Source organism: Rutilus rutilus (assembly GCF_951802725.1).
Source record: "Rutilus rutilus genome assembly, chromosome: 2".
Classification (NCBI taxonomy): Eukaryota; Metazoa; Chordata; class Actinopteri; order Cypriniformes; family Leuciscidae; genus Rutilus; species Rutilus rutilus.
In genome coordinates, this window is record NC_140210.1 from 17,569,175 (window position 1) to 17,594,940 (window position 25,766).

The 25,766-nt window shown below is 38.2% G+C and overlaps 1 protein-coding gene across 2 annotated transcripts in view; it reads right to left on the reverse strand.

Annotated features, from left to right (window-relative positions):
• Positions 1-25,766, reverse strand: part of limch1a (LIM and calponin homology domains 1a) — a 57,357-nt gene that overhangs the window by 13,821 nt on the left and 17,770 nt on the right. Inside the window, exons 4-25 of one of the 2 annotated variants that reach the window (XM_084402895.1) lie at positions 25,231-25,337; positions 24,103-24,133; positions 23,900-24,010; positions 23,593-23,794; positions 21,933-22,173; positions 21,552-21,731; positions 20,126-20,464; positions 17,551-17,832; positions 16,757-17,044; positions 14,873-15,184; positions 12,241-12,648; positions 11,198-11,551; positions 10,382-10,597; positions 7,688-7,720; positions 6,557-6,689; positions 6,310-6,467; positions 5,046-5,514; positions 4,130-4,433; positions 3,421-3,539; positions 2,773-2,860; positions 519-544; positions 65-178 (exon numbers count right to left, since the gene is read on the reverse strand). In XM_084402895.1, the coding sequence (XP_084259021.1) occupies positions 65-178; positions 519-544; positions 2,773-2,860; positions 3,421-3,539; positions 4,130-4,433; positions 5,046-5,514; positions 6,310-6,467; positions 6,557-6,689; positions 7,688-7,720; positions 10,382-10,597; positions 11,198-11,551; positions 12,241-12,648; positions 14,873-15,184; positions 16,757-17,044; positions 17,551-17,832; positions 20,126-20,464; positions 21,552-21,731; positions 21,933-22,173; positions 23,593-23,794; positions 23,900-24,010; positions 24,103-24,133; positions 25,231-25,337 (4,515 nt within the window). The remainder of the gene's footprint in view (positions 1-64; positions 179-518; positions 545-2,772; positions 2,861-3,420; positions 3,540-4,129; positions 4,434-5,045; positions 5,515-6,309; positions 6,468-6,556; positions 6,690-7,687; positions 7,721-10,381; positions 10,598-11,197; positions 11,552-12,240; positions 12,649-14,872; positions 15,185-16,756; positions 17,045-17,550; positions 17,833-20,125; positions 20,465-21,551; positions 21,732-21,932; positions 22,174-23,592; positions 23,795-23,899; positions 24,011-24,102; positions 24,134-25,230; positions 25,338-25,766) is intronic. The other variant, XM_084402896.1, reaches the window with a different exon arrangement.

Here is a 25,766-nt window from a genome sequence, read left to right on the forward strand (position 1 = left end):
CTACACCAATACCAGTTTTGTGGTGCGCACTTCTCTCAGACAAACCCCAAGCTGGCTATTGTACCTGCAGCAGGCGTTCCTGCTCCTGTTGCCATCTCTCCTGCCGTCTACGCTCTTCATTAGGATCCCACGTCCAGTGATCAACCCTTTTTGCAAGATTTAGCATTGGGGTTTCAATCTGATTCACGCACACACATACAGAAGAAGAAAGGAAGAAAAGGAAAGGAATGTAAGAAGACAGGGTGCACCTACACTGTAACAACAGCTATAAGCATGAGCACTTGAAAGTTGGTCTGAGACGCTGAAACACCAGTGAGAAGCAATGCAACGGCAAAAGACATAAAACACAATCTGGTCCCCTCAAGCCATCTTGAGTACTCTATCAGCCAAAATGAGTAAAATGCACATCCAATGAGTGACTAATAAAGGAAAAAAAGACTGAAAAGAGGTGCAAGAAGAGGAAATAAGGAGAGATTCTGGAAGAATGGGTGTGAGTTTGGCACGACTGAAGTACTTACACATTCAGTTGAGTAGTCAATCCCCTCTGTGGAGAAAAGGAGAGGGAAACAGAGGCTTTAGAAACTCATCATATACTCAATAATATCGTCTTACGCTAATGAAAGCGATAGCACCACAGGAGTTTAAACTGGTGCACAGATACAAGAGTATAAAACACTAAAATGACACAATTTTGAGGCATAATGGCTCTGTTAACACCCGATGATCACATCCATCTCATGGTCCTCTTTCAAGACAGATCCCTGTTTACACTTATTACGTTATTATTATTTACATGCACCTCCACTTATGAATTTGAGGCTCTCCGATTTTGTGGCTACTTCAATGCAGTGTGGTCCAGTGTATTTGACCACTTTTGATCACAGATTGTGATTGTATCACCTGAGATGGATATGAATACATGGGGCCAAAACAAGAAGGGTGTATTCTCTGAGAGTTGTTAAAATACAGACATGAAAACAACAGTAAAAGCAATATAAAACAGAACATCCTAATTTCTACATAAATCATTTTTTAGCACGACTGCGCAATGATCAGATTAAATAAATCTATTCTGTGCCCATGAAGTGCTGACATATGTCCATGCTACAGATGCCTGATGAGGACAAAGTGACGCACAAATCTATGTTTACAAGGAAAGGTCTTTAGTTGAGGAGAGAGTGGGGACAGATGGGAGAGTGGGTAAACTCAATCACCTCAGTTTAAACCTGAATAAGAAACGACTGTTGTCATGTGACTATACTAGTAAATATATACTATATACTGGTAAATCAAAGTCAAAGGAAATTTTCTACATCTCTACAATGTTCTACATTCTGCAAGTGAAATACATTTTATGCCAAAGCACATTTTTTCCACATCTAAAAATAGATATCATACATATTGGTATGGTATATTGGTATCATATTTTCAGTGCATAACTTTTATTTGTAATAATATAATATAATATAATATAATATAATATAATATAATATAATATAATATAATATAATATAATATAATATAATATAATATAATATAATATAATATAATATAATATAATATAATATAATATAATAATCAAAAGCTTTGGGTCGGTAAGATTTTTTTTATATTATTGAAAGAACTCTCTTATGCACACCAAGCCTGCATTTAACACAGTAAAATGTGTAAAATTAATCACAGTAATAATAAACTATTTTTATTATCAATGTTGAAAACAGTTGTGCTGTTTAATATTTGTGTGGAAACTATGATACATATTTCTTTGATGAATAGAAAGTTATAAAAGAACTGCATTTATGTTAAATATATATATTTTTGGAACAAAGTCTTTACTGTCAGTTTTGATCAATTAAATGTGTCCTTGCTGAATTAAATGTTTATAATTTATTTCCAAAAAAAAAACAACTTATAACTTTATTTTAAGGTTACGTATAGTTACACGTTACTACATGTATTTACTATAGTAATAACAGTAAATTATGCATAATTACAAGTAACTACCCCTAAACCAAACCCTAACTGTAACTCTATGGTAAGTAATTAATATTACTTAGTACTTATTTGAGTAAGTACAATGTAACTATGTCACCTTAAAATAAAGTGTAACCAAACTTCCAAGACAGCAACATAGTGTCGGCCCAGATTCGGTTCGCATCTGGTACGTGTTGAATCCACGTGTACAAGATGTACATGTTGCTGTCTGGGTTACAGAACCCTGACATATGTTTCACATCTGTCTCCTTTGTCGTTTACTATAGGACAAAGTTAAAGTGGCATTGTTTATCCCACTTTCCTCTACATTTAAATACAGTTTACAAAGTATTGCCTCATAGTGCCCTCAGCAGACAAGCGTTTACTCTACAATGCACCTCCACAGGAGAAGTCAAAGGAGGTTGACAAACGAGAGATGATGCAGATGGATTATCTTCTGTTCATGGAGAAGGAAGCCCTGTGCCATTAGCTCATCTATCAGTTTTACCTGTTGGAGCGAAGAACTCCCAGCGTAACCTAGAGCTACAAGAGGTATGTGAGGACTCTAACAGACCCACACGCACATCAAATGATACCAGCCAGAAAAGATGGATAGTCAATGAAAGAGACAAAAAGCAAGAGAAAAAGATCGAAAAAGATAAACCAGAAAGAAAGGTAACCCAAAAGAAGATTCAGTGGAGGTAAATGGAGGACTAAAAAGTGGGAAAGTTGGAGTAAGGATTCATTTGTTCATCACATTATGAGAGATTAAGGACTTGGCAAGTGGAGTTGTATTACCTGTCAGTGAGAGTGAGTATGAAGTCTGGTCAGCCTTGCTGGTCTCGGCAGTTGAGCTCAAATCACATGAATTATGGACAGAACCAAGCTGATGGGAATGAAAAGGAAATGATTAAAGATTCTCGCGTTTTTCACAAAGTCAATGGAAATAAAAGCAGGTTTCCAATCAGTATACAGTAGCACATTCACCCTATTCATCAAGGTATGCTATGCAAAAAAAATAACCCTAACAGGGTGATCAGGACCCCATCCTGAACTTAATTTGTGTGTCTATTTTGTGAAAATGACCAGCTGACTGTACATTATCCTGCTTATTACATGGCAACTTGTAATATTAAATATCGGTTTATTTATTATTTATTTGGAATTATTTTCTTACTTGTGAAGACATAAAACTAGTGCAGCTATATTGGAAATTAAACAGTTTAGAAGTCGTGAATGCAACGACTGACCAATCAGAAGTATCAAAGTTTAAAGATGCACCCTATGAAGCACCAAACAGAAGTCACCTGAACAAGATCCGGTCTAATCCCAAACTAATCATTTACTTTCCAGCAACTTTAGGCTTTATATTTAGGAATCAGTGGATGTGTTTCAAAAACCAATGAACTTTTATTAAAAAGTGAAAAGAGCGAAATCAAGGCCCACCTGCTCTGTGCAGGACGTGTCATTTGGTGGGATTTGGTGTGTCTGAGTGAGTTCTGTCACTATGGTTGTTGTGACAACACAGCTGAGCTTCATCATTGTGTCTGGCACTGGCTGCTTTCCTGATAAAATAGGAAACTATAAGTTAATATAAAAATGATTCAGTATATACCTTTGCTTTAAAGGGGTCACATCATATTACTTTATATTATAACTTTATATGTGCTTGATTAGAAGTTTGCATGTAAACACACTTAGTGTGAAGTTGCTGAACACAATTAACATTGTTGATGTGAAACGTGAGCAGTCAAGCATTAATGTATTACTCTGACATCAGAAAGTTACGAAAGTTGGAACTACTTAAATAGATAGACCACCTAAATTCTGTTATTATTTACTCACCCTTCTGTCGCTCTGAACATGTATTATTTATTTTTTATTCAGTGGAACACAATATATATAATACAATATTGAAGAACATGGGAACCAAACAACATTGGATCCCACTGACTTCCATTGTATGGACAAAAAAGAACAATTAGTCATACAGTTTACAGTGGGTGAGTAAATGATGACAGAATTTTCATTTTTTGGGTGAACTATCCCTTTAATTTCAATAAATTGTATTTTTGGACCGGGGATGAAGTTTATTTTCGCATTATATTACCCCTAAAAAAAAAAGAAAACTTTGGATAATATTATATTCTTCAACCTGCTGGTTCTGACACCGATAGTGCAGTTGAGTTGTCTTCTTTGATATTCTCTTCTTGAGAAATAAGAGAACATTCCTTTTCCATCTTTACAACTTCTTTCTCTTGTTCAGGAATGGAAGTCTGTAAGTTTTGCTGGTGGTCTGAGGCTTCCAACACAATTAGCTCCTCGTTTTGTAGACTTTGAGTGGCTGGCTTTGGAGGTGAGGGAGAGAAGTTGATAGGACGATGCACAGAATTTCTATCGTCCCTCTCTCTGCTCTCCTGCTGAGTGCTCTCACCATTCACACGTATCAGCCCATCACTCTGTATTAAAAACAAAGAACACACAATTATTCAAGCTAATTATGTACCCAAAAATGAGAGATTATTTACTCATTCTTGTATGGAACACAAAAGGAGTCCAGCAAAATGTCTAGGTTGGTTTTTTACATACACAGGAAGCGAATGGTGACCTCGACTGGTCCCATTCACTTTCATTATATGGAAAAAAGCAACATGGACATTCTGATAGATAACTTCTGGTGTGTTTTACGCAAGAAAGAAAGTCATACAGGTTTTGAACAACAAGAGGGTGAGTAATGACAGAATAAAATGTTTTGGGTGAACTATCCCGATAAAAGATTAGGTCTCATTAGGTTTCAAACTGGGGTCTGGGGACCACATAAAATTCGAGGGGAAGAAAGTATTTTATTTTTCAAATAAAATTTGTATATATATATAATATACCTTTTCTCATATTGTTTAAATGGCTCTATAGCTGTCTTTATATTTCAGTAAGAGTGTCTTTTGCAGGGAAAGTATCATATTTCAGTGTCCTTGGTATCCAAAAATGTGTTAATCCCAATATTGTCCTACCTAGTTAATTTTGAAAGGAATTGGTTATTGAGGTTAAAGTCCAGGATTAAATATCCTTGCCTTTATTGATTTGCGGAGGCCTTGGCTGAATTTTGGCTGGCTGTAGGGTTTTGGGGTGATGAGGGGAACAGGCTTTGATGGAGCAGGAGGAACTCGCGTGGGTGCTGACAGGACTTCTGGAGCGCTGATGGACTTGGCAGGTGATGGTTCAGTGGTTTTGGGCAGCGCCGGTGCCTGTTTTTGTGCAGTCGTCTGGTCTACATGGATCACAGGGTGTGTTTGGGTAGTTTGTGCAGGCTCTGGAACCTTTGCTTCTACTAGGGCGGTGCATGTTGGCTTCTTCTCAGGCTGATGGAGAGGTGACATGTGCATCGGTGAGGCAGCAGAAGGCAGTTTAGGGAGCTGGAGTTTCTCCAATATGGCATCGCTGATGGTGAAACGGAGAGCATAACGTTGAAGCACAGCTGCTTTTTCTTCTGGAGTGGAGGCTTTACAGTATTGTTCATGTAGTTCCTGCTCCCTACGCTCTCTGAAAGAGAGAGAGAGAGAGAGAGAGTGAGATCAATAGAATGTCAATTACATATTAGACTGTCTACGACAAAGAAAACGAAAAATCTTACTTTAAGACACATGTGCAAAGTAATAACAAATTTTCCATTAATAAAATAAATTCTATTTTAATATATTTAAAAATGTAATTCATTCCTGTGATGGTAAAGCTGAATAGCATCATTTTTAGCATCATTACTCCAGTCTTCAGTGTCACATGATCCTTCAGAAATCATTCTAATGTGCTGATTTGGTGCTTTTCTTATAATTATCAATATTTAAAACATTTTTGTGGAAACTGTGATACATCTTTTCAGGATTCTTTGATTAATATAAAGTTTTCATTTGAAATATACTTTTTTTTGTTACAATGTAAAAGTCTTAACTGTCCCTTTTTGAATAACACTATTAATTTATATGTATTCTTATCTTACTGATACCAAACTTTTGAATGGTAATGTACTTTTCAATCATTACATTTTTTGACATCTCTGACATCTAAATGAATTTAAATCCAAAGATTAAAAATATGCTCATTCTAGAAGGTGGAATCTATTCAAGAATGACTTGATTGTATTTTTTTAATACATTAATACATCAGACAAAAGAAAGAGCATCATGTCATTGACCCTAAGGCAGTCCTGATAAATTCTGAAACACGAATTCACTTAACAGTTGCCTTGTCACTGTACTTCAATGCCAAAACGTGCATCATACTCACTAAACCCCCATTATCTGCTAATCTAAATGGTGTAAAGATTTTAATTTGTCTCACTTCTCTTCTACTATTTCTTTGTATGTTTTGATGCTCTTCCTGCGATAGGCGGATCCTCCATCCGTTGTCATTAGTTTCTCCATCATCTTCCTCTCCTCTTCCTTTTTGATCAGATCTTGAGAAGCACTTCGTCTCCGACTCTTCCAGCGAGCCAAGTCCTACACACAGAAGCCAGAAAACGTACATGTATACAATTGTGAGCTTGTTAAATACGTGTTTGTGTGTGGGTTTGTACTGTATGACTCACGTCCTGCCACTGGTCCTCCTCCTCTTTGAGTTTGTTGTACTGGTTGTGTAGGCGCTCATGCCGTGATTGGCTGTGCGCCCGAAGGTAAGCAAGCTCATCCTCTTCATCACGCATGTCAATCAAACTCACACTCCTTTGAATAACAAACAAAAACAAAGGCACATTTATAAGTGCTGTAATGCTTTTAAACGAAATTAAAGTCAGATCCAAAATAATATTATCTCTTCCTCTGAGACCTGAAGGCACAAAGACAGGAAATTCTTGATAAAAGATATGAAATGTCAGTATGATGTTAACTAGGAATGATGTAGAAGAAATGTAAGTAGAAGAACAATGTATGGTTATCAGGACCATGTACAATACAAACAGAACAACTACAGGAAAGATAGATCTACATATATTATGACAATTAAAAAAATGTATTGCTCAAGAAACAATCATGTTGTTCAAAACCCATTTTATACCATTTAATAAACTATTGAACTATTTTCTTTTCCGATATATATATATATATATACACAGGTGTACATACTGTATATACTGTATAACCAATCTTTTGGTTGTAATTGGTTATATATAGACTATGACTTATTTTATGAAGCCATACAATAGCTTTATGTAAGAAACAGACTGAAATCTGAGGAACTTGAGAACTGAAAGCTTGAAACGTCCAATTTATTATAAATACGTGCATGGAAAAGAGTGACTATCACATTCTTATAGATTTAGAACAACATGAAGGCGAGTACATTTATTTACATTTTTTCACTATCCCTTTAATGCAACTGGGTATGCTGTACGTGTAGTGGATTGAGGTTATAAAAGTATGTATGCATGTGTAACCACTTCCAGGGAACATAAGTATCCACAACAGCAAACCATGAGAAAGATTCAAACATATGCCTTTACATGCATGTGTAGGGGCAGGCTTGACTACTTAGTTTTTGAAAATGCATGCATAAAGAGTAAGAGAGTGTATGTCAGTTTAGAAAATGGTTGCATCTGCATGTGAATAGAGACACTGTTGAACACATGTGTTTATAGTACATGCAACTGCTCAGTTCTGCAGCAACAGCAAGAAAGAAAAGGAATGAAAGACGGAAAGATAGAGAGGAAATAAAAGAAACTTACTCTGTTTCATCAGAAACACTAGTAGCTCTGAATCTAGAACATTAATGAATAAAAAAAGTAAATAAATAAAGTTGAAAACAAAACAAAACAGCTGAACATAACTGAACACTAAGCACAGACCTTTATAAATATAAAATACTGATTATTACCCATCAAAATAAAACTTACCTCACTATATTACAATCACACACACACACACACACACACACACACACACACACACACACACACACACACACACACACACACACACATTATATATATTGAAAATACCTATTTCCAGAAAAGCTGGGACATTTTGTAAAATGCACAGCCTGAAATTTCTCTGGATTCCCAGAATCTTTTCACAATATTACGAATGGTAGATGGTGAAAGAGCTAAAATCTTTGCAATCTTGCATTGAGAAATTAGATTTTTGAATTGTGTGAAATTTGGCATAAAGTGGTGAGACATGATCTATCTTTGCTTGCAAAGACTGAGTATTTGGTGGATGGTACTATTATTCCCGAACACAATACCTCATCTAATTCACCTAATCAGTGCGGACTGTTTTAAAACAGTTGGATATTCAATAATCTTTTCACTTTTATTTTGCCTCTGTCCCAACTTTTTTGGAGTGCGCTGCAGCTATATCAAAATATGTTTATATTTACAAATTTAAATTACGTTGGTCAGTGAAAACATGGGAAATATTTTCTTTGCACCTTTGTCAGTTAAATAAAGGTTCAAGAGAAATAGCAAATCACAAATTCTTGATTTTATTGAATTTGACAAAACGCAAATGAGGAATATATATATATATATATATATATATATATATATATATATATATATATATATATATAATACACTCACCTAAAGGATTATTAGGAACACCATACTAATACTGTGTTTGACCCCCTTTCGCCTTCAGAACTGCCTTAATTCTACGTGGCATTGATTCAACAAGGTGCTGAAAGCATTCTTTAGAAATGTTGGCCCATATTGATAGGATAGCATCTTGCAGTTGATGGAGATTTGTGGGATGCACATCCAGGGCACGAAGCTCCCGTTCCACCACATCTCAAAGATGCTCTATTGGGTTGAGATCTGGTGACTGTGGGGGCCATTTTAGTACAGTGAACTCATTGTCATGTTCAAGAAACCAATTTGAAATGATTCGAGCTTTGTGACATGGTGCATTATCCTGCTGGAAGTAGCCATCAGAGGATGGGTACATGGTGGTCATAAAGGGACGGACATGGTCAGAAACAATGCTCAGGTAGGCCGTGGCATTTAAACGATGCCCAATTGGCACTAAGGGGCTTAAAGTGTGCCAAGAAAACATCCCCCACACCATTACACCACCACCACCAGCCTGCACAGTGGTAACAAGGCATGATGGATCCATGTTCTCATTCTGTTTACGCCAAATTCTGACTCTACCATCTGAATGTCTCAACAGAAATCGAGACTCATCAGACCAGGCAACATTTTTCCAGTCTTCAACTGTCCAATTTTGGTGAGCTCGTGCAAATTGTAGCCTCTTTTTCCTATTTGTAGTGGAGATGAGTGGTACCCGGTGGGGTCTTCTGCTGTTTTAGCCCATCCGCCTCAAGGTTGTGCGTGTTGTGGCTTCACAAATGCTTTGCTGCATACCTCGGTTGTAACGAGTGGTTATTTCAGTCAAAGTTGCTCTTCTATCAGCTTGAATCAGTCGGCCCATTTTCCTCTGACCTCTAGCATCAACAAGGCATTTTCGCCCACAGGACTGCAGCATACTGGATGTTTTTCCCTTTTCACACCATTCTTTGTAAACCCTAGAAATGGTTGTGCGTGAAAATCCCAGTAACTGAGCAAATTGTGAAATACTCAGACCGGCCCGTCTGGCACCAACAACCATGCCACGCTCAAAATTGCTTAAATCACCTTTCTTTCCCATTCTGACATTCAGTTTGGAGTTCAGGAGATTGTCTTGACCAGGACCACATCCCTAAATGCATTGAAGCAACTGCCATGTGATTGGTTGATTAGATAATTGCATTAATGAGAAATTGAACAGGTGTTCCTAATAATCCTTTAGGTGAGTGTATATATATATATATATATATATATATATACACATACATACACACACACACACACACACACACACACACAGTATATAAATATTAGCTTCTGTGCAATATAATAATTTTTTATTTTTAAAAGCTTAATTTTAGATATAATTTAAAAGGGTTTTGACACTTTATGCAGGAAAATTAAAAATGAAACTTATTTACTTTCTTAGTGTACTTTCCTGATCTTATTGTGCACGATTACACATAGTGAACTTTATTAAAAAAATGAAAAAGAAAACTAGCAAAATATTCACACAGAATCTCAGTGGGTTCTGAGCAGCATTTATGTTGACTTTAACGGTGCCATAAATGATGTTAGCCATAACTCCATTAGATCACCAGCTCTAAAATGCCACCCTCTAATGACTTGTAAGCAGAGCTGAACTCTTTAAATGAGAGTGTCTGTGTTTAAATAAAATATTCCAATAATAAAATCCTTTATAGCACCTTTAAAGGTAACCATTGCACCAGTGAGTGAAGTAAAGAAAAACAATGATAAACTGCAGAGATACAGGCACTCTTTCCATGCAAAAAATACATTTCAGTAAGAGCTCTTTTCAAAAATAATAAATTGGTCCTGAAAGTGCTTTCTCACATTGGGGGGAGATCATCATCTTCCTGCCAAAGGGACCGGCGTGAGGGTTGGTCGGGTATAGGGGAGGGGCTTTTGGTAATAGTCTCATCTTTAATAAGACTTTCATGTCCCACCACACCCACAGAGCCCGCCTCCTGCCTGTCCATCATCTGATGACACTTCTTACGCATGTTCTCAGCATCTCTTGGGGGCGGGGCCACAGAGCTAAGGGTGAAGCTGAGAAAGTTGCCATGGTTACTAAAGCAAAGCAGGGCAGTGAAAGGGAGGCTGAGGCTCTCTGTTCTCTGACTACAAAACAGACCAGCCAGACAAAACTGAGAAAACAAGTGCAAAAAACATTGAACAGAAATTCAAAAACCAAAAGACCTATTGATACTTATGACGAATTAATATTATATATATTATCTGAGAAAAAAACCCAAATGAAAGAAAGAATATGCAATTGTAATTTCCACACTAAATTTTTAATGCATTTTTTAAAATCACTTTCTTTGAAAGAATCTCAATAAATGAATAGGATAAAATAGTAAAAATATAGAGCTATAAATCAAACAACGCCTAGAGACAAGAATGATAGTTTGCCAAACCAGTCACAGATATTAGTAAACAGACAATAGCCACCAAATATCATTGTTGGACAAGACATCTATTTTCTGTACTCTGAAAATCAACTGCACACAGCAAGCTCAAACCCACATCTAAAAAAATCTGTTAATAATTGAATGGAAATGTAAGCATTTTTCTTTTGCACGGGCACCACAAACGCAACATTCCTTGCACTCATAGACAAACACTTCATTCCCAGGCGGTCCTAACCTGTCCAGAGACGGGGCTGTCTCTTGCTCTCTAGTCTTGAAGAATGACTGCGATCCACTGACAGGGATGGTTTTGTGTTTGACAGAACCAGGTTTGGGCAGAAATGCATTAAAAGCCTGTCCTGCCACTGCACTGGGCTTTTGATAAGATCCAGTTCTTCGCGCTAACATGTCATCCTTCTCAAAATCTGGCAGATGACCATCATCCCCACATTCATCATCATCATCATCATCATCATCATCATAACCGCCAGAGCAATCGACGTTAGTTCCAGATGAGCGCACAATGTCAGGGCTCTTTTGGGTCACTACAGCAACTGGAACAGTCTTTGGCACTTGATCGACTGGTTCATTTCTGTTAAAATAGCATATGCTGATAACTAACTCACACAATTAAACTCAGTTTGATATAGCAAAAGTGTAAATACTCCACAAAGCACAACTTAAAGCAAACAGGTTAAGTTTTTGCCTATTTTATTATAATCTAGTGATGCACGATATCGATACCATATCAGTAATTGGCCAACATTCAATTTTTTTTTAATTATCCCATCCGTATTGATCAATATTGGATATTTAATTTGCTGGTCATTTTAATCTATTTTTTATTTATTTAATTAATTTCACCTATTTTTATATTTAGATCGGTGTCCCATTTTTAAGTGTAATTTTTATCAAATCCAAAAATATCCATTTTACATACTGTACATAATAGTGGTATTATTATTTTTTATTAATTTGTAGAATTGATTTTAGTTTTTAGTGTTTTATTTATTTAGACAATACAGTGCAGAATTTTAATATCAGCCATTTATTGGAAATGATTTAGGCTTATCGTATCGCCAGAATTTTAACAGTGCAAACAGTGCAGTAAATTCTAAACCAAGTATGAGAAAAGCTTAAAGTCCTGCTTGCCTTAGCCATAAATAGTGCACTCAAAAGACTGGAAATAAATCTTTTCCACCACAGCATGTTAGCATGTTAGACTCATGCATAATGAACAAAGAAAAGTCTGAGATTTCTAGTAAGTTTTGCTTGTCCCACCTCTGTCCAATCTTAGTTCTCTTTGTCTTTATGTTTCTTTCCAGGTACTGGAGGTCTCTGTCTCCACTCATGCCCATCTGGATACTTCCTTTCTGGGCTATGGAAGCCCCTGCAGTGCCTTCTCTCTTGGAACTCGGCTGCGGGAGGAATCTGTTATATGACGTCCCGCTTGCTGGCTTCAGAAATGCTCCTGTTCTACGAGCTAGCATGTCATCCTTTTCTATATCTGGTTGACTCTCCTCTTCTTCGTCCTCTTCATCATCCTCCCTCTCATCCTTAGCTTTCTTATCCAGTTCCTCCTCTAGCACCCTGCGCTCAGTGGAGGTCAAAGGCTGTTTAAGCTCAAACACGGCAGGGTTCGGAGGTTCAGGGGGCATGATGGGAGCAGGCTCAGTGTTTGCATCTCCACTAAGTTAGTTAGTTCATGATGTATGAGACGTGGAAGAAAAAAGAGAAACAATGAGTCAGAAACAGAAAAGGAAAAAAAAGAGGGTGAAGGACAGAGAATGCAGAAACAGGCAATGAAAGATGCAGTCCAGTGGGAACCAAAGCAACTGCATTGCAGTTACTCAAAACTACAGAATCACACTTTTTTACTCTCTTACACAAGCACAAATGCATACTATTTCATCTTTTCAGATGAAACTCAGATATTTCAGTCCACACCACCACAGTAAGTCATTCACTGCTAAGTTCTCTCCTAAACAGACCAAAAAAGCCCAGTTTTAGCATAATTCGTGGTTGCTACAGTTGTTAGCATCATGCTAACAGCCTCACCGTAAGCCATTCACGTCTAATTTCTCTTTTAAACAGCCCAAATAAGAGCAGTTTTATCATCATTCAGGGATGCTACAGTTGTTAACATCATACTAACAGCCTCAATTTCTCTCCTAAACAACCTAAATATAAGCAGTTTTAAGCATCATTCAGGGGTACTACAGTTGTTAGCATCATGCTAACAATCTCTCAAGGCACGAGTCCACCAGCTTCATAAACCCCAGTGAGATTAAACCAACATGCCCTTTTAATGCAGCATCACGGCTAAGATCACTACACACATTCACAATTTCCAACACACTCTGAGGGTGAGTATATGCATCCAGATCCTTCTGTAAACACAACTGAGAACAGGCAGTCCTCAACAAGCAGTGTTTGTAATAGTGTGTCGGTAAACTTCACATCACTGGACCAACAATTACTGCTCCTGACAAGATTCTAAGATGACAATGAGCACTGACTACAGGGGTCATATTGTGAAGTAATAACAACGAAACAGGAAATTAATGTTGCGTTCACACTATGTCGTAATTAATTACCATAATTACTAATGACAACCAGGACAGTCTACTCAGAGCTGTTCACGTCCTCAGACTCGGAACTGTGCGTTTCTATGGCAACACTATTAAATGCCAAAATTAATGTCATTTGAATAATCATTAGACAAAACCATAATACAACAAATAACAGTCATTATGCAAATGCATTATTAATCACCTTTATTTAGCAAGACATTAGCTAGCTATTCAACACTGCGTTAGCGACATTAACTCTATTGTATGTCTTTCACTTATTTTCAGATTGTTCTGAAGCCACTGCCATTTTGTGTTTCCGTATGACGTTGTGGCTGTACGAGTCAGAGCTCTCAGAAAGTTCAGTTTGCAAGTTGTAATTACGCGTTCTATGAGGACGTGAGCACTTTTTATAAGTCGGAATCTCGTAATCACTGTAATTCTGACATTGCGCCTTAAAGAGTTAGTTTACCCAAAAATGAAAATTCTGTCATTAATTAAATCACCCTCATGTCGTTTCAAACCCATAAGACTTTCGTTCATCTTCAGAACACAAATGAAGATATTTTTGATGAAATCTGAGAGCTTTCTGTTCAAGCCCCAGAAAGGTAATAAAGACATCATAAAAGTAATCCATGTGACTTAAGTGGTTTAACCTCAATTTTATAAAGCGTTTGTTTGCAAAAAAAACAACAGAATTTACCACTATACAAAATATTAATCTCCAATGCACAGTCACGCAACAATGTCTGCTCTTGCATCAACACAACGCATGCGTCATTATGCTCTCTTGAACACGCGTCGGAGATTCATATTTTGTAAATAAAGTGGTAAATTATGTTTTTTTGCGCAAACAAAGCACTCGCAGCACTTCATAAAATTGAGGTTAAACCACTTGGGTCACATGGATTACTTTTATGATGTCATTACTACCTTTCTGGGGCTTGAAAGAGGTTCAGTGGTAGTGATGAAGTTGCATAGCTGCCAATGGAGGGACAGAAAGTTCTCAGATTTCATTAAAAAGATCTTCATTAGTGTTCCCGAAGAAGAATGAAAAGTCTTACAGGTTTGGAACGACATGAGGGTGTGTAATTTATGACACAATTTCATTTTTGGGTGAACTAACCAAAGGCACGGCAGAAAAAAAAAAAAAAAAAGCTTGTTTACCTCTTAGGCTTGGAATTCATTATTTCTAATAGAGTGGCAAATAGTCATTAGAAGCTATATTAACTGTTCTAGTTTAAAAAAATATATATAATGTGGCCCCTTTTCGGTCTGTTGTGCATGAATGTGCATGTATTTATGCATCTATCCTTCTCTCCTGTCTTTCTTTCTCTCCCTACCTGCCCACCGCTCTCTTTGTCAGTCTGGAGCCCAGCCCTATGGTGGGCACAGCAACAGTTGCCATCGAGAGGAGATACCGAAGCTTCTCTGCCTCGTCCCCCTGTCCCTCTTCCCTTTCCTCATCCTCCTCCTCTTTCCAGGAAGTACTCTCCATCTCTGTCACACCCCCAAATGTCACAAAACGCCGCCGTTCACCGGAGGAACGTTCCTGGCAACCGGCCAGGTCGTTCTTGGCAACCTTCGTCTTGGAGGAGACAGAGAGGCAGCCTTTCTCAAGACACGTCTGACACAGAGGGACAATAGGGTCATCGCTGTTCACACGCACACACATACATGAGACATGTGAGTAAAGAAGAGAAAGAGAGAAGAATTAGAGGAGCAGAGGGAATTATGAACACTAAAACTAATGAAGAAAGACCACGTCAGTCTGACAGTCAAGTCAATGATATAGAGAGGATTGTCATGGATGTTTGGATTGGAATCTGTGTGATATCCAAATAAACCCATTGATGCTGATGCAAGCATGGCCTTTGGACTCATATAAAGGGAAATTACTATACTAAAGGAATGATGCACAGCCTTGGCTCCTGTACAACAGTTTAGTATTTGGTCTTACTCTCACATGCTCCCCTCCCTCTTTCTCTGTAAGCATCTCTTGGTTTCAATAGTTGCCTTGGTGACGTCTGTTTGCATGAGAGGGGCTTCCCTCTGCAAACAGAATTCGGAGTCTCACAAAGGCCCACTTTAACAAACATCTCCACAACAGCGTAACAAGACACAGAGCCCTCTTACGCAGCACTCACGCAAATGACAGACCGAGCTTTTTGGCTCTAAGCCGTGACTGATTTAAATATATTCTAGGCTCGCACTGCGTCTTAACCAGCCGCAATACTTTTCAGCGACAAGTGATTTGTCTGTCTACACTGACAGAAAAAATGTGTGATGGCACACAATCACAGCCATTCAGAAGATATTTGAAGACCATACACTTCTTAAAATATAAAAGTAGCAACATATTTGCATGCAGAGTCATTTATACTGCGTGTGGAAAATATTACGTGTGATATTAATAAGATAACATTATTGGCTTTATTTGTCCTTGTACTAAAGCCTCAACAAATTAATAAAAATGTACTTAGATACGTAGAAGTTGACAGAGTATTTTTATACATCACAATATAACTTAAACATCCATTCAAAAGTTTGGGTTCAGAAATCATTCTGATATGCTGATTTGGTGTTCAAGATAATCTGAAAACAGTTCTGCTGCTTACTTTTGTGGAAACTGTGAGGCATTTTTTCCTTTTTTTTTAGGGTTCTTTGATGAATAGAAAGTTCTTTGTTAAATAGAAATCTTTTGTAACATTATACATGCATGTCACTTTTGGTAAATTTTATTTGTCCTTGCTGAATAATGACAACAACAAAAGAAATCCCCCAAAAAACATACAGACCCCAAACCTTTGAACGGCAGTGTATTTTGTATAGCAAACCCTAAGGGCAATGACACAGTGGGGAAAAACATATGTTCTGCAAAAAAGGAATAAAAAAACTATAAAATAACTTCTAGATAAAATATAATCATGGACATAATTTATATGGAAACGATTATATTGCCTGTTCCTTTATTGCACCATGTCTGGTTAGGACACAGTGCTAGACACAAGCCGGGAAAAAACCCAATACGGCTATTTGCTTGGATAAGCGATTGAATATCAGAAACTGATACCATGAGTGGTGTCATCTGTTTTATGTGTATATGTTTATGTTTATACAGTTAGAGTATAAGAGCTTCAGCCGTGTGAAACTTCTAAAAGGTCTTGAAGTGTGTTGTTGAGTCATGTTAGGTCAGGGGTCAGATGTAAAAGTCACATGTCAGGCACCTGCTGTCTGTATTCATCTTGAGCCTCTGCCATTTCTCCAGGTCTGACTGAGTGATGGTTGTTTGAGCCAATGACTGCCGGGGGTCTCTCTGTGGGACGGACCCACTTTGGGCCCGCCTTCTGGCCAGGTCATCTGTCTTTACATCAGGCATCACCACCCACCCCACTTTCTCTCTGACTGTCCCTTCCTCATTCTCCTGCTCACTCCCACTTTCTTTCTCGGGGGTCAGGAAGGGGTTGTCCTTGCGAGTTATGATTGACACTTCAGCAGGGGTGGAGTCCGACTCACTGTAGATCAGTATGAAGGATAAACTGAGCTTAGCAAGAGGACTGACCAGAATACTCAGAGAGAGACAATAGATATTATGGGTCCAGAATTAACTTTTTGCCACACATGCAAATACAGTAGCAAGTGAATTAAAATATTTTCTTTACATCGGATATAAATATAAATATAAAATTTTTAACATTTAAATACATTTATTGTTACCAGAATTTTTTAATTTTCTATTTAATTATTTTTTAACTTTGTCCCAATAACAATGCGATTATTTAGTTGTTTTTTTTTTCCTTGCATACTTTCAGTCACTTCCAGCATCATATTGAACACAGTCTTCATGTAAAATTTAAACCATGTATAAGGTTACAGTTCCTGATTAAGTTACCAGCAAAATAACCAGTAATCCCAGTTTATTTACTCACGGGGCTCATCGAGTGTTCATTTTGGACACTGTGGTTAACGTATGAAAATCAGAAAAATGTATGAGAAAGTGTGTGTGTTTGTTTCGAGGCACCTGCTCTCTGTATTCATCTTGAGCCTCTGCCATGTTTCCAGGTCTGATTGAGTGATGGAAGTCTGGACCAATGACTGATGAGGATCTTTGGGAGGGCGTGGCCTTCCCTCAGTCCGCCTCCTTGCTAGATCATCTTTTTGTGGGTTTGGGACAACTATCTTCCCTTCTACCTCTTTGATATCTTCCTCATCCCCTTCTTTTGCCCTTTCTTTTTCAAGATTCAGGAAAGGATTGTCCTTACGAGTAATGATCGGTATCTCAGGGGGGGCGGAGTCAGCCTGACTGTGATAGAAATGTAACATTATAAGAGGTACAAGAAAATGGATGCTTGAATCCCACAGAACACAGAAACCATACCAATAATGACATCCAGAATGATCATAGTATTATAATAGCACTCACCTAAGTACTATACAAAATGCATGATACAACATGTTTGGTATATAGGGCGAAACTCTGTGATCGTAAAAGATATGAGAGCTACATAAGCGAATAGAACAACACCATACTACAAAAGGAAAATTAGTGAAGACAAACTTGTCGGGGTTGGCAAAGTCTCACTTGGAAGTTTAAAACTAACGGTTAGTTTGAAGGTTATGTAGGCCTTTTGTTCTTTAAATATTTGGGCAGTCTGAAGAGAGAAGTTTAATTTTATATCAGCCTTATATACTTTGAAAATGTTGATATTTTGAAGAGAGATTTGAAGTTTGAAGAGCTGTAAGCCATTTTAGGTTGTTGTCCAAATGCATGTTCGTTATTTACAGCAATAATCTGACATTAATTCGATCTCAAACCGATTAATTAGCAGAAGTTATACTTCACCACCTGCATGACAGCATTAACAATGGTTGTTGTTGAACCAACATGGTTCGAACGACGGATCTGTGGCAAAGTTACTATGGTTTCATGCAGGAAACAGCCGTTTCTCCAAAGATGCATCGTACTATGGAAGTTAAGCAGCAAGTTACACCGTTGTACAGGAAACAGAAACGCATCCCTGACTGGTTGCTTCAAGTCCCCATGAAATCAAACTGGAAGTTTTTTGGCTTTAAGTATGAATATGTTAGCTTTACTGTTATCTATAAGGTGGTAGTGTGCTCCAAAACAATGCCAAAATTTGCATTTAGAAGATTTAAGCATTTAAAACCTACAGTCTCTCACTTCCGCCAATATTGATGATTTTAAACTACATCACTTTGCACTTCAGCATCTCATCAGATTTTCTGTCCAATCAAACGCTTTCTAGAATCTAAAGCGTCCCGCCCCCTTCATTATAAAAGAGACGCTGATGCTGCAGCTAAAATCAGTCACTTTTAAAATCAGTCGCATTTAATATTTTCTACATGGTGAATGGCACATAGTGCACTAGGAGACTGGGAACGATTCAGACAGTGTAAATATGCTTTCCATTGGGGCAAATTAAATCTGGTTTCACGTTAGTGTCACGCGAACCGACGCAGCGCGCACACAGTCTGCTCCGGTCCAGAGACACGATAACACAGAGCAATCATATGCGTCGGCATATACCAGAAACCGTATCGGACCCATTTGAATTCTGCACAGAATGCTTTATTTTAAAGCGATATGGAGGAGGAGAAACGGGTAGAGATTAGGAGGAAACTGCAGCTTTACCAAGATCAACAGTTCTGGCCGAGCTGTGATATAAACTAAATGCTATTGGCTATTCTAAAAAAGGGGAGGAGCTGTTCAATATGTCCCACCCAATCGGCAACCTTCCGTTCTCTCTCTTGAAACCAACACGGAAGTGACTTAAACTGTAATTCATCGACTGGCCGCTAGAGACATGCTCCAAAAGAGAGTCAATCCCATATACTCCTAAAAAAAAACTTTACAGCAGACAAAAATGTGTTTACAGCCTGGTGCAAAAAATTGGTTTTTGTCTATATAGCTAATTCTGGGGGTGAATTTTCATCCGTTTAAATTTTATTAAGCCTTAAAGTTCTGCATAATTAAGGTGGATTGCCGCTGCTTTCACTACTAGCCGTTTGTCTGCTGTCCGTTAGCCGCCACGTCAACTCAGCTAGTCTTGCCCTTTTGCCCTTTTGCCCTTTATCATTTATCCGGGAGTGACGCGCTACCAAGATGGCGACGGCCGGCTCCGCCCACTTTGGGCTTCAAAAATGCTCTTCAGAAACCTACGGGTGATGTCACATACACTACGTCCATATTTTTTTTTTTATAGACTATGGACCCACCCTGTCTTATAGGGTGGTAGTTATGTGGTTACTAGGGTGTTCTAAGTGGTTGCTAGTCAGTTGCTGAGGTGTTCTGGTTGGTTGGGCATTGGGGGAAAGCGGGGAAGAGATGTACTGAAACTGCACAAATTTTTGATCATGCACTAGGAGAAATTCAATCAGATAGAGAAGATTAAATAAGTCAGAACAGACTAAGGACTGTGCAGAGTTTAGTGAATGTAACTTGAAAGCTCTATGAGATAAAGAGTTTGAAAAAACCCTGACTCAAAGCAGTGTGCAATAGCATTGTGTTGGATTTGTCAAGCCAACATAACTAGTCCCTGAGCACATGACCCCATCACTCTCGGTCAAAAGCACACCTCTTTTTCTCCAGTTCCATCTTCTCCATTCTCTCCAACACAGCATGCTGGGATGCCAGCCTAATTCCCTCCCATTTCTCTCGGTCCTTCCAACTACAAGAGCCTGGCAGGAAGTTATGGGCAACACTCGGTTTGAATTGATTCATGCGGGCTCTGCGGGAAGCAAGATCATCCTTTTGGACATCTGGAACCTTCTGCTCTGCCTCTGCATCTTCATCTTCCTCATTCGAGTCCCACTGATGTGGGGCCGCAGCCCGCATGAAGTCATTGTCACGCCGAAGAATGATGTCAGGTGAAGGTGGTTTAGCTTTATTGTCCTCCACAGGATTCTCGATTGGACTGAGGAGAAAATTCGCCATGACGACATTTGAAAATATTTTTGAAAAATAGAGTGCAAAAGTGCATCCACTATTTCAGTGGCCTTGGTTCCAGAAGTATTTTTCCCATTCATTTTCCCCATATAAAACACAATGACATAATCAAATCAAAAATGTGAAATTTAAAACTATTGATTTAAAAATGTTGATTATTTATAGAAACAATATATTCTACATTTATTGCAAAATATGCATATTATGCATATATTTAATGAGTTTGACAGTGTATGTCATTCGTAGTGCTTCAAGGGAGTCGGCGGGCGCTAAAGAGTTCTTTTAACATGATTTTCTGGTTGTGATTATTTGATTTCCCTGCAGAATCATGGTGGGTAATGTCGTTTTTCACTGTTGAACATGAACATTTAAAAAATCAGTTGCAGACTTATGCAGACTGATTGCTCCAACAAAAGTATTTACCATCGATTAACAACCTTGTAGCACACAAGTGGGTCTATCGTTGAAAATAAATTCCCCTATAGAAAAAATGAATGGGACTTAACTTGACAAACCAACTTTTGCACTCGATAACGTAGAGATGTTAGCGCTTCCATATCAGGAGTTGATGCAGAGTGCAGACATCAGGCCTTTAAAATAAGTCAAATTAGCATAACTAGCATAATCTGCTCAACCCAATAAACCAATTCACACACACGCACACACTTCATTACAACCTAGCATAAACAGATTCAGACTAGTCAAAGGGTCGCATCCAATTAATTCACAAGCTGACAGAACAAGCCAGCATAACTTTGCACTACACAGCTGATTTCAACTCAAAACATTAGCCAAGCTACAAAGGTTAAAGCCAATTGACAACTGCGTCACTCCATGCTATAATGTAGCACAAATAAATCGGCAACACAAATCGAAAGCAAACGTACACTCCCCAGACAACAACCTAAGGTTACATGACAACTCATGGCTTTGAACACACAAGGTTTGTGGTTACCACCAGCACCAATTTTTAACTACCAGGGTCCCACACACAACTAGTTAGCAGTTTTAGTCGCTGCATACACATGCTGAAAGGTCTCATTTTGACCGCTGACCTGTTATATCGCACAGAGGCGGGTAATACTTTAATTCCCGCCTTCTCAAGCTTCCTTATTTTCTTAAGCTCCGCCTCCTCAAGCTCTGCCCCTTTCTCATCAGCCCAGGTGAAATTTTTCTTCAATGCAAGGCTTCGAGACACGCCAGCCCCCTCTTTTACCACTTCTACGCATTCTTGTCTGTGGGGAGCAATGGGGAATTTCACAGCTCTCACAACACACATGTGGATAAAACAGGATGAATCAAACAAACTCTGACACATTAAAACAGATGATGCTTGTGTACTGACTTTTGTGCAGCCAGAAGAGGAATTTCCAGCCAATTCCCTGAGAAATCAAACAAACCAAACACTTACTGTCTATCCCAGCGGCTGTGATTACCTGAGAGGTCTTTCTCCGCCTACAGGAGATGTTGAGTTGCTTGGACTCCTCCTGTCTTCCTCTCTGTCGCTCCTCCTCTTCCTCAGGGGGGCGGGAAGGTAGTTGGTCTGGTTGCTCTTGTTCGGCAGATACTGGTTGAAGGGTAGAGCGGCACGAGGCTCTTTGTAGGACACGCGACGGGCAGACATGTCATCCTTACGCACGTCTGGCAACTTCCTTAAACCAGCGTCACCTTCAGAGTCTGTGAGAAGGACAGATTGAAAGAAAGTTCCATTTGGTATTAGTATTTCATATTTATATGGGTTTTCAGATCAAACTACTAGAGTTACAGAACTCTAGCATATGTTAGATAGTGCTATTGGGATAGAGCTCATGAATTCATATTCAACACATACATTGCATATGAGGTGAGATGTCACCATCTGACCATCATCCAGATCAGGGCCAACATTAATGAAAGGCTCAGTGCATGTATTTGAGTGCAAATATTTACAAGCTTAAACGTCTTTACTCCATATTTACTCCAGAGTTTATTTGGTCATTTTCACAAACATCAACCTGCCAAAAATCTTCTTGCTGTAATACTTCCACAGTCACGCAGCCTGTCTTATTTAGTTATGAGATATTAAGTAATATACTTAATAAATAAATAAAATACTTCAAACAAATAAAGTTATTTTTATAAAACAAATCAATAATTTTTCTATTTTTTCACTGTAATCTTAATTAAACTTAAGTGCTTAAATAAAATCAAGCGCTTTTACTGAGAGAAAAGGCAAACGTTTCGGTCACATGCGACCTTTCTCAATGCCAAACTCTATACTATCTATACTCTATATACTATATACTATCTCCTAACTCGAACCCTACCCCTAAACCCATCACAGAAAACTTTCTGTATTTTTACATAAAAAATAAAATAAAAAAACACATCACTTAGCATGATTTATAAGTTGTTTTCCTCATAAGGGACCAATAAATGTCCCCACAAGGTCAAGGATTTCGCCATCTTTGTGGGGACATTTTGTCCCCGTAATGTAGGGTATACCTGAACCACACACACACACACAAATTCAATTTATTGTTTAGAAGTTTCTTGGGTTTTTATGTTCTTTCAGTCCCTGATTTCCCTGTTGTCCATGTCTGGATTCACTAATAAAATGCATTTCATGTGAACCCTCTCACACACTCAGCACACAGATGAGTGTGTGAATGTCTGTCCAGCACAACAGCTGCACTCTCACACCCACACTGCACATATGTAGGAATGTATGATTCTTCTCTTTGAGTCCAGAGTTTTTACCCTCAGCTACTTTTGCATTAATGTTTGGACGTGGACAGTCTATGTGCTGAATTGCTGCTAAACAAACATTTATTTTTACTATGAATGTTGAAAACAGTTGTACAATGATCCATTTATTTATACATTTTTCAGGACTTCTTGAGAAATAGGAAGTAGCCTACAAAAGAACAGTATATACATTACCTTATTCTTACCATATATCTTTCTCATGAATCGCAAGACACTTAAAAAAACATATTTATATTACAATGTTGTCTACTTTTGCATCACCACCAAAATCATTGTCAATGTATCATTACTGCTGAAAATATTGCCTAGCGTAATCTAATAAAATATAAATAAAAGAGAAAGTCATACCATCACTGTTGCAGCGGATAACTGTGTCTGGAGAGGGTGTGTTCTGCGATCGAGAGCCAAATGAGTCGAGGCTGTCGAACGAATCATCTCGGCCGTGTCTCGGAGGAGACAGCGAATCAGAGCGCTCCGATTCCCAGCTGTCAATGTAACCGCTGTCCCTTATACTGCGCTTAGGGGAGTCCAACTCTTCGTTTGCACACTCCTACACACAAACACAAAAAATATAGAGAATGAAAAATATAAGAGCATATATTTAATTAATCAGGCTGTTTCACAGGTTTAGTGTTCTTGACAAGATTTGATTTACCTTTCGCATCATGGAGAGGAGCCCCTCAAACTCTTTCAGGTCGAGTGTGGGGCCGTTATACGTTGCACAGCTGTTAGCAGCTTTACCAAGCCAGTATATGGTTATGAGCACCTAATCGTTCAAAAAACACAAAGAAGAATAACATGAAATAAAATGTAAATTCAACAACAAAAATTCACATGTAAAGATTTCAGTGTACTTACATTCTTCAGCTTTCTACTGCAGTCAGAGCCTCTACAGCAGAAAAAGAGAGAGAAAATAACATAAGACGACTGTCAGTCCTTTCAAGCTATAAATGAGCCACATCAAAGTGCCTTTAAGGCAAGTCAGTAACTCACACCATGGCCATCTTGGCTACATCAGACAGCTGTTTGCTATATGAATGAAACCATATTTTTGGCCTGATGCCATGATAGACACTACTGTACAAAATATGTTTTAATGTTTCTGAAAGACGTCTCTTATGCTCACCAAGGCTGCATTTATTTGCTCAAAAATACAGTAAGTACTAATATTGAGAATTTCTTTAATTTTTTAAAAGGTAAGACGGTAAAGCTGAATTTTTCAGCATCATTACTCCAGTCTTCAGTGTCACATGAACCTTCAGAAATCACTCTGATATGCTGCTTTGGTGCTCAAGAAACATTTATTATTATTATCAATGTTGAAATCAATTGTGCTACTGTGGGCCAGCAAGTTATAGTGTCCATAAGCCTGTGGAGGAGTGAGACAGCACTCAGATTTCATCAAAAATATCTTAATTTGTGTTCCGAAGATGAACGAAAGTCTTACGGGGTTGGAACAACATGAGGGTGAGTAATTACTGACAACATTTTTGGGTGAACTAACCCTTTAATATTTCCAAAAGGAAAGCGTGATGTTGTTTTTCAGAATTCTTTGATAAATAGAAAGTATTACTTATTTGGAATATTTTTTTTTTGTAACAATCTAAAAGTTATTACCATTCTAAAAATGTCACTTTTGCACAATTTAATGAATCCTTGCCAAGTAAAAAAAAAAAAACTCTTAAAAAAAAACCCCATCTTGACTCCTTTGAACAGACGTATAAAATCAGCTCTCTTATCTACTTGAATAGGGATTAACCAAAATCTGTTTCAATAGCTTCTGTAGCTAAACCCTTTTTTTGGGGGGGGGGTTAGCTAATATGAATATATTACGTTCTAGAGCAAAAAGATGAGCTGCTGTAAATGACTAAAATTTAAGATGTTCTATAGCTGCCAAACTGATTGTGATTTATCTCATTCATTTTTCTGCACATAATCAGTTTCCTCCTCCTTATACCGTCTATGGTCACACAGGCACACACATACGTTAAGTTTGCACGTATCGATGTATCTTGCAGATCTCCGGGATCGAACAGCTGTGATCCCTTCAATCCCAGCTCTTCACATCCTCTCAGAAACATGGTCAGATTATCCTGATAAGAGAAAAAGACACATATTATGCAATTACAGGCAAAACCTCACAGTTTGTGTGTGTCTGTGTGTGTGTGTGTGTGTGTGTGTGAGAGAGATAGAGAGAGAGAGAGAGAGAGAGAGAGAGAGAGAGAGAGAGAGAGAGAGAAGAGAAATTCACCCTCAGTAATGTGTGTGTGTGTGTGTGTGTGTGTGTGTGTGTGTGTGTGTGTGTGTGTGTGTCTGTGTGTGTGTGTGTGTGTGTGTGTGTGTGTGTGTGTGTGTGTGTGTGTGTGTGTGTGTGCGTGTGTCTGTGTGTGTGTGTGTGTGTGTGTGTGTGTGTGTGTGTGTGTGTGTGTGTGTGTGTGTGTGTGTGTGTGAGTGTGAGTAAACACTGTGGTATCCTCACATGTTCTGATTTGTTACACTGTTTATTTAAATTTAAATTATGC